General features: G+C 39.8%; 1 protein-coding gene across 1 annotated transcript; it reads right to left on the bottom strand.

Annotated features, from left to right (window-relative positions):
• Positions 1-12733: 12733 nt before the first annotated feature.
• On the bottom strand, positions 12734-13372 carry LOC139403156 (ecto-ADP-ribosyltransferase 5-like). The gene has a single exon (XM_071146859.1). The coding sequence runs from the start codon at positions 13370-13372 to the stop codon at positions 12734-12736; it is 639 nt and encodes a 212-aa protein (XP_071002960.1).
• Positions 13373-13682: the final 310 nt, after the last annotated feature.

Here is a 13682-nt window from a genome sequence, read left to right as displayed (position 1 = left end):
TGAGATTTACTGTTAGAATCTGTGCAGAAGATCTAGTCTCTCTCTCACTCACACACACATATATAGTTATTATTTTAATAGTTGGAATTGGTCCTGAATGGTTATCACATAAAGCTAAGCATCCCGCTAGCTGGACACCTGTCGACAACTTCCGGGGGAAATTGGAGGGTGCGCATTTCAAATAAATAATCATAAAAATTATGGATATTAAACATTTAGGTACATACAAGTATCTTATAACGGTTAAAAGCTTAAATTGTTGTTAATCTAACTGCATTGTCTGATTTACAATAGGCTTTACAGCGAAAGCATGCCATGCAATTGTTTGAGGACGGCGCCCCACATCAAAATATTTTTCAACCAGCACAGGCTTTGTAAAATCACAAATATCGGTTAAATATTAACTTACTTTAAAAAAATCTTCCTCTGATTTGCAATCCAAAGGGTCCCAACTACAACATGTATGGTCGTTATGCAAGATAAAAATCCTTCTTTATATCCCAAAAAGTCAGTTTAGTTGGAACCATCGATTTGAGTAATCCACTCGTTCAACATGCAGAGAAAGGAATCCTAAAAGCTACGGCTAAACTTTGTTAAAACAAGTCCAAATACGTTTCTATTGAATCCTCAGATACCCTAAAATGTAATTAAACTATAAAATTTCATACAGAAAGTAGTATGTCCAATAGAAAAGCATAATTAGCAGGTGTGCGTCCTCTTCGTCACGCACCAGACTAATTTCCAACTCTGACTCCCAGTACTAAAACAATAGAAAAGCATAATTAGCAGGTGCGCGTCCTCTTCGTCACGCACCAGACTGATTTCCAACTCTGACTCCCAGTACTACAACTCAAAATTATTCCTTGTTTGGGAAGAAACAAAACTGAAACCTTGAACAACGACTGTTGATATCTAGTGGAAGCCATAGGAATTGCAATCTATGAGCTGGATTTGTATATGACCCTATACCTTCCATTGTAAGAGCATGGGCTCTCAAAAAAAAATACATTCTGTTTGGTTTTTCTTTGGATTTTCTCCTATCATATCTATTGTGTTATAGTCTCATACATTATTTTAACATTTCTACAAACTTCAAAGTGTTCTCCATCCAATGGTACCAATTATATGCTTATCCTGGTATGATCATCTTACAGAGTGTGTCTTTAAAACATAGGACTATGTCTATAATTGAGGAGAATGTTGGTACCACAGTGTCTGACTGTCTGGTTCTCTGTGTTGTTTAGGTACTGGGGGAAAGGACAGCCTGATGATTATGGGCAAGAGGACTGTGTTGAGATATACTATGGACAAGATGACCCTGTAAAGACATGGAATGATGAAAATTGTCACAAATATCATGACTGGATATGTGAGAAAGTGGTATAACAATAACCCACAGTAACAAACACTCTCTCTCTGTGTCTCTCTCTCTGTGTCTCTCTATCTCAATTCAATTCAAGGGCTTTATTGGCATGGGAAACATGCTAACATTGCCAATGCAAGTGAAGTAGATAATATACAGAAGTGAAATAAACAATAAAAATGAACAGTAAACATTACACTCACAGAGGTTCCAAAAGAATAAAGACATGTCAAATGTCATATTATGTATATATACAGTGTTGTAACAATGTGCAAATTATTAAAGTACAAAAGAGAAAATAGATAAACATAAATATGGGTTGTATTTACAATGGTGTTTGTTCTTCACTAGTTGCCCTTGTGTGACCTGTTGCCACAAGACATCTTGCTACTGTGATGGCACATTGTGGTATTTCATCCAGTAGATATGAGAGTTTATCAAAATCTGGTTTGTTTTCAAATTCTTTGTGGATCTGTGTAATCTGAGGGAAATGTGTCTCTAATATGGTCATACATTTACAGGATGTTAGAAAGTGCAACTCAGTTTCCACCTCATTTTTTGGGCAGTGTGCACATAGCCTGTCTTCTCTTGAGAGCCAGGTCTGCCTACGGCGGCCTTTCTCAATTGCATGGCTATGCTCACTGAGTCTGTACATAGTCAAAGCTTTCCTTAAGTTTGGTTCAGTCACAGTGGTCAGGTATTCTGCCACTGTGTACTCTCTGTTTAGGGCCAAATAGCATTCTGGTTTGCTCTGTTTTTTTGATAATTCTTTCCTGTGTCTCAGGTAATTATCTTTTTGTTTTCTTATGATTTGGTTGGGCCTAATTGTGTTGTTGTCCTGGAGCTTTGTGGGGTCTGTTTGTGTTTGTGAACAGAGCCCCAGAACCAGCTTGCTTAGGGGATCCTTCTCCAGATTAATCTATTTGTAGGTGATGGCTTTATGGAAGGTTTGGGAATTGCTTCGCTTTAGGTGGTTGTAGATTCTAATGGATAATTTCTAGATTTTGATCGTTAGCGGGTATCGGCTTAATTCTGCTCTGCATGCATTATTTGGTGTTTTACATTGTACAAGGAGGATATTTTTCTCAGAATTCTGCATGCATTGTCTCAATTGGGTGTTTGTCCCGTTTTGTGAATTCTTGGTTGGTGAGTGGACCCCAGACCTCACAACCATAAAGGGCAATGGGTTCTATAACTGATTCAAGTCTTTTTAACCAGATCTTAACTGGTATGTCGAATTTTATGTTCGTTTTGATGGCAGAGAAGGCCCTCCTTGCCTTGTCTCTCAGAACATTCACAGCTTTGTCGAAGTCAACTGTGGCACTGATGTTTAGGCCAAGGTATGTATAGTTGTTTGTGTGCTCTAGGTCAACTGTGTCAAGATGGAATTTGTATTTGTGGTTCTGGCAACTGGACCTTTTTTTGGAACACCATTATTTTGGTCTTTCTGAGATTTACTGTTAGAATCTGTGCAGAAGATCTAGTCTCTCTCTCACTCACACACACATATATAGTTATTATTTTAATAGTTGGAATTGGTCCTGAATGGTTATCACATAAAGCTAAGCATCCCGCTAGCTGGACACCTGTCGACAACTTCCGGGGGAAATTGGAGGGTGCGCATTTCAAATAAATAATCATAAAAATTATGGATATTAAACATTTAGGTACATACAAGTATCTTATAACGGTTAAAAGCTTAAATTGTTGTTAATCTAACTGCATTGTCTGATTTACAATAGGCTTTACAGCGAAAGCATGCCATGCAATTGTTTGAGGACGGCGCCCCACATCAAAATATTTTTCAACCAGCACAGGCTTTGTAAAATCACAAATATCAGTTAAATATTAACTTACTTTTAAAAAATCTTCCTCTGATTTGCAATCCAAAGGGTCCCAACTACAACATGTATGGTCGTTATGCAAGATAAAAATCCTTCTTTATATCCCAAAAAGTCAGTTTAGTTGGAACCATCGATTTGAGTAATCCACTCGTTCAACATGCAGAGAAAGGAATCCTAAAAGCTACGGCTAAACTTTGTTAAAACAAGTCCAAATACGTTTCTATTGAATCCTCAGATACCCTAAAATGTAATTAAACTATAAAATTTCATACGGAAAGTAGTATGTCCAATAGAAAAGCATAATTAGCAGGTGCGCGTCCTCTTCGTCACGCACCAGACTAATTTCCAACTCTGACTCCCTGTACTAAAACAATAGAAAAGCATAATTTGCAGGTGCGCGTCCTCTTCGTCACGCACCAGACTGATTTCCAACTCTGACTCCCAGTACTAAAACAATAGAAAAGCATAATTAGCAGGTGCGCGTCCTCTTCGTCACGCACCAGACTGATTTCCAACTCTGACTCCCAGTACTACAACTCAAAATTATTCCTTGTTTGGGAAGAAACAAAACTGAAACCTTGAACAACGACTGTTGATATCTAGTGGAAGCCATAGGAATTGCAATCTATGAGCTGGATTTGTATATGACCCTATACCTTCCATTGTAAGAGCATGGGCTCTCAAAAAAAAATACATTCTGTTTGGTTTTTCTTTGGATTTTCTCCTATCATATCTATTGTGTTATAGTCTCATACATTATTTTAACATTTCTACAAACTTCAAAGTGTTCTCCATCCAATGGTACCAATTATATGCTTATCCTGGCTTCTGGGCCGGAGTAACAGGCAGTTTACTTTGGGCACGTCAGTCAGGCGGAAATTCAGAAAAAAAGACCCTAGCCTGACGAAGTGATGATTCCACTTTCTGGTTAAAGTGAGAGATGAACTCAACATAGAGGTGAAATTGAGACTCTGTCTCAAAACACATTGGAGAACAGAATCCAAGGGGACTGACCTTGGACCTTCTCTAATAGGGTTGAAAGGAGGAGAGGAGGTAGGAGAGGAATCTAGGAAAAAATAATTGAGATATAGCCTTAGTGTCAGAGAGAGACAGAGGAGGAAGAAAATTAAGAGAGTGAGGAAGAGAGCAAAAATAATATGAATAATTGTTGTGTTTAGATTTAGAGGAGAGTATGTAGACATACTGTACTCTGTAAAATTATTTTTCATTGGTTTTATTAGAAACATGTCATGTGATTTGCCATAGACTTATGCTTAGTAAAAAAAAGTGGGACCAATTATTAACCAATGCTTATCACCTTAGTGATATGAATAACAAAGTCACTTTTGAATAAAAAAAGGAACAATTGTCTTTTATTAACAAGGTCTACCAGCTTCCTGATTGAATGTGATTGGATACTGAGAGGGCACACGCACACACACAAAAACAATGCTAATGAAAGGTGAGAATGACTCACAACCTTCACTGTACAATGGACAACGTGCAGGTAACCAATGGCAACACCAAGCACCAGAGGACCTGACTGTTACACACTCATGCATGGTGTGTAATGAATGGGGTCAACACCCTCTCCCTCTCTGTTCTCTGTCTGTGGACCACAGCAGGTGACAGGATGTGTCAAGGCTCTATCCACCAATAAGAAGGAGACTTGACATGTGTCCTTAATGGCACCCTATTCTCTATATAGTGCACTACATAGGGAAATAGGATGCCACTTGGGATGCACCCTTAAAGACCAGACTGTTGTGTATAACGTCTCCATCCCTTGTCCATTCTGTTTCCTGACATCTTTCTTCCTCTTTTAATGTTTTTGGAAGGTTATTTATGATCCAACCCTTCATTCTGCTGTTGTCCACCTGTTTGCTCCAGTCATTAACACAAGCACATCCTCCCCAATGAAGGTGCCACCAACCTCCTGTGACACACACACACACAACCAGACAAACACTAATACCATATAATAAATCAACACTAGTGAAGTTTTGACAGAGTCTCTCAGTTGGTAAAATCATCCCACTGGGCACATACATCAGTTCAACATCTAGTTGAGATTTACACTTGGTTCAGTTGTCAGCATTAGTGATGTAAGTATGTGTGTGTGCGTGCGTGTGTGCATGCGTGCGTGTGTGTGGGTGTGTGCTCTTCTGCAGATGGAAGACCAAGATTCTACAGGCCGGCTGCTGTGTGTTTAGGATTGGATATTAGTGTACAGCCTACATGCTATGCTACATAGTGAACTATAAATCTTAACATTGACAATGGCTATTGAGTGATATACAGTGCAGACCCCTTAACTTGTTCCAACATTTACATTTACGTTACAGCCTAATTCTAAAATTGGTTATAATGGTTTTTCCCTAATCAATCAAGATACAATACTGAAATATATCACATTTACATAAGTATTAAGACCCTTTACTCACTACTTTGTTGAAGCACCTTAGGCAGGGATTACATTCTTGAATCTTCTTGGGTATTACGCTACAAGCTTGGCACACCTGTATTTGGGGAGTTTCTCCCATTCTTCTCTGCAGATCCTCTCAAGCTCTGTCAGGTTGGATGGGGAGTTTCTCCCATTCTTCTCTGCAGATCCTCTCAAGCTCTGTCAGGTTGGATGGGGAGTTTCTCCCATTCTTCTCTGCAGATCCTCTCAAGCTCTGTCAGGTTGAATGGGGAGCGTCGCTGCACAGCTTTTTTAGTTCTATTAGGAGATGTTCAATCGGGCTCTGGCAGGGCCACTCAAGTACATTCAGAGGCTTGTCCCGAAGCCACTCCTGCATTGCCATGGCTGTGCGTTTAGGGTTGTTGTCCTGTTGAGAGTTGAACCTTCTCCCCAGTCTGAGGTTTTCATCAAGGACCTCTGTACTTTGCTCCATTCATCTTTGCCTCGATTCTGACTAGTCTTCCAGTCCCTGCCACTGAAAAACATCCCCACAGCATGATGCTGCCAACACCATGCTTCACCATGGGGATGGTGCCAGGTTTCCTCCAGACATGACGCTTGGAAATCAGGCCACAGAGTTCAATCTTGTTTTCATCAGACCAGAGAATCTTGTTTCTCATTGCCTGAGAGTCGTTTAGGTGCATTTTGGCAAACTCCAATCGGCCTGTCATGTGCCTTTTTACTGAGGAGTGGCTTCCGTCTGGCCACTCTACCATAAAGCCCTAATTGGTGGAGTGCTGCAGAGATGGTTGTCCTTCTGGAAGGTTCTCCCATCTACACAGAGGAACTCTGGAGCTCTGTCAGAGTGACCATTGGTTTCTTGGTCACCTCCCTGACCAAGGCCCTTCACCTATTGCTCAGTTTGGCCGGGTGGCCATCTCTAGGAAGTAAAGGGTCTGAATAGCTATGTAAATAAAGTATAAAGTTTTTTTATTTTCAATACATTTACAAATATTTCTCAGAACCTGTTTTCGATTAGTCATTATGTTTTTTTTTTGTGTAGATTGATAAGGACAATTTTGTATTTAATACATTTTAAAGGGCTATAAAGTAACATGTAAACCATGATATCTGACTGTTGTTAACCATGTAGGTTCTGGTATTAACCATGATATCTGACTGTTATTAACCCTGTAGGTCCTGGTATTAGTCATGATATCTGACTGGTTTTAACTCTGTAGGTACTGGTATTAACCATGATATCTGACTGTTTTTAATTAACCCTGTAGGCACTGGTATAAATAAACCACAGCCTGCTAATTGTGGGGGCCAAGCAGAAAAATGGTGAGGAGGACTGTGTTGAGATAAGGGAAGATCAGAGTCCTCTAAAGGAATGACTTGTCATGTGACAGGAAACTCAACTGGATTTGTGAGAAAGTGGTTTAACATCACCATGACAACATTGAGTAAAACACAGCAGCCTACAGTGCACACAACTTCCTCCATTCTCTCACACGTACTAGATTCGGTCCATAGTGCAGAAGATCTGCGCTATAACGCAATACAAAGGCAATGTTCCTGCATTTGTGAAGACTGCATTCACAGTAAACTCTACATATGTCAGCTTCATTGAAAATTAACTTTCCATTTCAATAGCACTATAGCGCAGATCTTCTGCTCTATGGATTGAATCTAGGATTCAGAATGAGCCATAGCAGAGGAAGAAGAAAATGAAGGTAATATCAGAGAGAGAACAAAAAGAGAAACCAATTATAGTTCTGTTACGATTTAGAGAACAGTATGTAAAAGTATAATTAAACACACAATGACTAAACCCAAATGAATAAACAAACACAGCATCAGCTTAATTCATTTATTCAAATATGACTTGTGTTTGGATTGACAAATCACTTACATTTCTAGGACAAAAACACTGAATAAAAGAATAAATATCACGAAACGGAATGAACAAGGGATGAAGAGGATGTTACACCAAACTGTCTGGTCTACAAGAGTGTGTCACAAATTACACCCTGTTTCCCCATGTAGTGCACTATATATAGAATAGGGTGCCATTAAAGACACAATTCAAGTCTCCTTCTTATTGGTGGATAGCCTTGAAACATCCTGTCATTTGTTGTGGGCAACAGACAGTGATTAACTATTTATTATTATCACCAAGACTTGAATTATTCATTCTTTAGTAAATGGTTAAACATATTTATAGGTGGTGTTTCCGTTCTGAACAAAATTTAGCAATTGTTCCCCACTGGGCAAAAACTGGTTGAATCAACTTTGTTTCCACGTGATTTCAAAACAAAAAAATATGTGATGACGTTGAATCACCCTGGATAACTGATTGGATTTGCAAAAAGTAATCAACGTAAGGGCGTTTCATATTTTTATCACCCAGCTTTTAACCTAAATCCAATGACATTTGTTGTTGATTTCACATTGAATTCACTGTTAGTTTTGATTTACATTTGGTTGAGTTGTCAACTAGAGGTTGAACTAACATCTGTGCCCATTGGGTTGGTGGTAGTCTAACAAAATGCAAAGCTTTGTAGTGTTTTCAGTCGTTAATTACTTGTTTGTCATGTAGCTAACTACTGGAACTACATAACTTTTTTTGCAAAAATGTATTTATTTTTCAGAATCAGACCTGCTTTATTCTCACTTGAAACATTTGTTTAAAAGGTCTTCAGTGCCCTCAGAAAGTATTCATACCCATATGTAACAGTATAACTTTAGACCTTCCCCTCGCCCATACCCGGGCATGAACCAGGGACCCTCTGCACACATCAACAACAGTCACCCACGAAGCATCGTTACCCATCGCTCCACAAAAGCCACGGCCCTTGCAGAGTAAGGGGAACCACTACTTCAAGGTCTCAGAGCAAGTGACGTCACCGATTGAAACGCTATTTAATGCGCACCACAGCTAACTGTTTCACATCCGTTACACTCACCCCCCTTTTGACCTCCTCCTTTTCTGCAGCAACCAGTGATCCAGGTCACGGCACCAATGTAACAGTATATAGATATAGACATATATATTTTTTAAATATACCTCTATTCCCCGCAAACCCTACCACCCTTCCCCCAATTGGAGTAAACAAACAATAACACTTAGGCTTCCACATATTGTAGCGTTATTTATTAGAGAGGGGTAAAGAAAGACTTTGTTCGGGCGCCAGGCTGGTATTAACCATAGGAAAAGAGTAGAATAGAGAGAGTACCACTACCAGACCCACACACATCAGCAGAAGAGACTGCCTAGAGTGTAGCCTGTTTACCTGAAAGCCAGTGGAGAGAAAAGAGAATACACACCCTATAAAACCCACATCACAGGGGTAACCCCACCAAGAATACCTCATACAATAATAATAATAATGGCAGAGCAATTGAACAGCAACTTCATACCAGAAAGAACCCAGTCATAGGATTTTCAATAATCTGTATTATCTTCCAGTGGAGGAGTGCAGAGGGTATGAATGTGGGGGGTGTTCATAGACACAAAGGCCTTAAAAAATGTCCACAATCTTCTCGGCCACATGTCCTTAGTACACCCCACCTCAATACAGTTCAAATAACAATACACAACTTGCAAGCAACCCCCCTTTTAACTAAAATGTCCACCCAAATACTTCTGGCAGGGCAATAATAGTCCAGCTCCAATGATCTTCAATGGGAAGTGCATTAGGAAAATAGAGATTCTGTTGCAGGGTAAAGCACTGGAACGATAGAGGGAAGAGAAAGAAAGAAAGGAAACAAGAGAGATCTTAGCTGTGGTGTTCAGGCATGACGGTGTACTGTCTGACTGTCCGATGGTTTGTTGGTTTGTAGGTTAAAGCTTCACAACAATGTTGCTACTAATCCATGCGATCCATAACCGGCGCGGCCCCAAACAAAAATAACCACGACGTAGAGCGATCACAACGATGATTGAGTTTAATACTTTATAAACTACTTTATTTCCTCCTTCCTTACTGCTCATGCGCTCTTAAAGTGGCAGCGCACAGTGACGGCTCCGTGGATAATTTCGCCACAATATTATACACATTTTAAAGACACAGTCTATTTTACAATAGTTATATATATTTTTTTGTCCTTTCTCTATTTATGATGTCCATCCAGTTTGATTTATATTTGTAACTGTGCTAAAATCTCTGAACTTATATACATTTTACAGACCCGTATGTTTTACATTGGTTCTTATCTTTTGTTATTTCACCTTTATTCAACCAGGTTGGCCAGTTGAGAACAAGTTATGATTTACAACTGCTACCTTATCTTGTTATTAGTCCCACCCTTCAGCTCCATTCAACCCCTCCCATCTATCTCTTAACACCATCCATTTTGGATTTCTATGTGCCATATATTTTTCAACTGTGCTGTGATGTTTCACAAAAGTACTGAATATTTCTATTCAAATAGCTTCTACAGATTGTAAATTAAGTTAAACATTTTTGCTAAAATAATTATTATATTATTGATTAATTGACTATGGCTTTTCAAATCACCCAGTATTGCTATCTGCAGCGTTAGTTCTAGGCAAATGTTGCAATTCTTCAGCCATTCCTGGACCTGTGACCAAAAACGAGCTACATATGAACAGTACCATAAGAAATTATCTAATGACTCTGCCTCCTCATAGCAAAATCTGCATATCTGAGAAGATTGTATCCCCTATATATATATATATATATATATATATATATATATATAACATTCTATTAGTTGCAAGAATATTGTATAGTAATTTAACCTGTTGAGTGTAGGGGGCAGTACTTTGATGTTTGGTTGAAAAACATACTCAAATTAAGCTGCCTATTTCTCATGCCCAGAATCTAGAATATGCATATAATTGTCAGATGAGGATAGAAAACACTCTAAAGTTTCCAAAACTGTCAAAATATTGTCTGTGTGTATAATAGAACTGATATTGCAGGCGAAAACCTGAGGAAAATCCAATCCTGAAGTGCTGTTTTTCCTGAAAGCTCTCTGTTCCATTGCCTGCCTTCGCTCCATTTAAAGGGATATCAACCAGATTCATTTTCCTATGGCTTCCCCATGGTGTGAACAGTCTTTAGACATAGTTTCAGGCTTTTATTTTGAAAAATTAGCGAGAAAGATCACATCGCGTCATTGTATGACTGGGTGCCAGCAGCGTTTTGCATGCGCAACAGCTTGGAGCAGACATTTTCTCTCTTAACGTCACTCTGAACTGCAGTGCTCACTACTGTGTAGACGACTTCACACCACAGTTTCATTTTAGCATTTTGAATCAAACAGAATATAATAAAATAGAACATCTTCATTGTTTATTAAAATATATCACATTAGCTAAATATGGAATGATACCAGTCAGTCACCAGGGTGACTTCACTCATAACTTCTCACTGCTGTTTAGCTCTTTCCAAGCCTCAGTCCCAGATCTGTTTGTGCTGTCTTGACAATTGTATGCCATTTTCACACCAAACAATAACTATCACGTTTGGAGTTAAGATCCAGGTACAGACAGTGTTGAAGTAACAAAAGTGTATTAAATCGAACACTGGCAGGCAAAGGTACAGGACAGCAGACAGGCTCAGGGTCAGGCAGAGGTTGGTAATCCAGAGTAGTGGGGCAAGGGTACAGGACGGCAGACAGGCTCAGGGTCAGGTCAGACATAAAGGTCAAAACCGGGAAAAATAGAAATACAGGACCTATAGGCAAGGTGAAAACCGCTGGTAGGTATGATGAACAAAACCAACTGGCAATGGACAAACAGAGATCACAGGTATAAATACACAGGGGATAATGGGGTACATGGGTGACACCTGGAAGGGGTTGGAGACAATCACAAAGACAGGTGCAACAGATCAGGGTGTGACAATAACATAGGTGGCAAGAACCAACACTAAAGTTTGAGGCCCTCTCAAAGGTGTGACATAGTCATCATCAGACTGAGTTTAATGCAAACCACAACCACAACACAAACAACCTGACCACGATAAATGTAATTCAGTAACTGTGCAGGTGTTATCATTACCTTATAAGATATTCATTATCATTCCCATCTCTTAGATATATTGTGTTTTATAGTAGTGTCAAAGCACCAGTTTAGTCAGTAAGTAGTTATGACAGTTCACTGCAAACCCTATGGCCTCTGTTGTCTCTGGTAGTCAACATGATGGCTGCTGAAAGCTTCTTGATAACTGAGTCCCTTCCCATCTCTCTTCCAACCCCCCTCATGACGTTGACCATGTTCCAGGCTGACTACATGGAAGTCGCCTTCCAGAACTCACAACACCTGGATAGGTGTTTAACATATCAGCGAACCACATCATTTGATATAGCAAACGAATGCCCATTGGTTGCTGTGTGCAGCCTGACTGCAATATAGTCGGCCTGGAACGAGACCGCTCTCTCCTCATTGAGGTTGATAGATTGAGCAGTGCTGAGCTCAGGTGTTTAACACATCCGTTAACCATATCGTGTGGTATAGGAATCTTTTGCCCATTGGTTGCTGCGTGCAACTCAACTGCAATATAGTTGGCCTGGAATGAGACCGTTCTGTCCTTCTTGTGGTTGATAGATTGTGCAGTACAGGGCTCTGACCTCACAGACACAGGAAACTACTAACCCTGCTACCGCTCTCCATCCCTCCATGCATAAAGTTTATTTCGAAGCCGTTAAAAAGTGTAATTTATTTCTACAACTATTTATTTATCTTTGTCGAAATCTTTGAATCTTTGTTTAAATCTAAATATCTTTGTAGCCATTTCTAATTCTAAAACTGAGAACAAATTTTCTTCAAGTGAGCTGAAATTGATATCTTTATAACAGATGTACAGGAAGTGGATAAATAGGACAGGAAATATCATATTGCTGAATGCTTTTCTTTACTGGTTTTAACAAAAGCTGCAATGCACACACGCCAATTCACTGGCAGAAGAAATCTTATCAATCTAAGCAAACAATGTGGCCAACATTTATAACAGGACAGATCTGACAATCATATTTCCTACATTTGTGGGAGGGAGCAACAATGGATGGGGAAACTAAGGGTTATCTGCAATAGAACACAAAATGTCATAATTTGACAGCATGCAGAAAAGCTGTGTTGTTGGTTTAATTTTATTCTCCTTGGAATTGCTTAAACAAACTGCAATCCAGGTCACTTTTTTCTTTCTTAGTACTCTCCAGTTTGTAAACGACATCACACCAGAGGTCTTTCTTGTCTGTTCTCTTCAGCACCTCTGTAATTTTGAACACCTCGTAGGGAGGAATCAGCACCTCCTTCTCATGAGCCATCTGAGATGTGTACTCCCCCAGTGGGGCACCAAGGTAAGTGGTGATCTCAAAACAGGAGCGACTTCCAAAGCGTTCACCAGCGATTTTCTTGTCTAAAGAGCTCGAGGTGAACTGTCCGAATCGCATTTCATATTGGACACCCTCGAAAGAGTCTTTAGATCCACGGAAGGTTTGGAAAGTCTTATTCTTGTTGTTCTTGTTCTTGTTCAGCATTCGTAAGGCATTGGCCAAAAAGAAGTGCAGGGAGTGGTACTTGAACGCAGTTTTGTAGCTCTCCTTTTGGGTACGAGTGGCAGCGTTGAATGACTTGTAAACGTTGGATGTTGCATTCACATACACCTGGATTGCCAGGGAATAGTTTTTAGACAGTTTTCCTTTTTCTTTGTAATGGTCCTCAGCAGCGGTCCAAGCCTGGTTGTCCCATAGTAACAGTACAGAAAGACCCTTCAACCTCATCATCATCCTTCTCCTCTAATCAGGGACTGATTCATGTCTGGGATACTAATAGCCAATATACCACTTTAATAAATCAATCACCCAGAATAAAGGGAAGCAGTGCTACAGTGAACCTTGAGGCCCCCAGTCCAGGGTTTCCCAACATGTTTGTTTTATCTCTAATCTGACACACCTGATTCAGTCTACTAACCCTCAAACCCTTGACTAATTGATGCAGGTGTGCCTGTCTGGTGAACCCAGTGGAGAGGTTTGGAAAGTACTGCACCTACAGCTTGTGGAGTTCAATACTGCCCTCTTCTGGCTGCCGTGCAGAATG

Source organism: Oncorhynchus clarkii, unplaced genomic scaffold, assembly GCF_045791955.1.
Source record: "Oncorhynchus clarkii lewisi isolate Uvic-CL-2024 unplaced genomic scaffold, UVic_Ocla_1.0 unplaced_contig_7924_pilon_pilon, whole genome shotgun sequence".
Taxonomy (NCBI): Eukaryota; Metazoa; Chordata; class Actinopteri; order Salmoniformes; family Salmonidae; genus Oncorhynchus; species Oncorhynchus clarkii.
This window is presented reverse-complemented; position numbering and strand designations above follow the sequence as displayed.

Bases quoted from the DNA above. Each gene is read 5' to 3' on its own strand.
- LOC139403156 (XM_071146859.1), bottom strand. From the start codon at position 13,372: ATGATGATGAGGTTGAAGGGTCTTTCTGTACTGTTACTATGGGACAAC.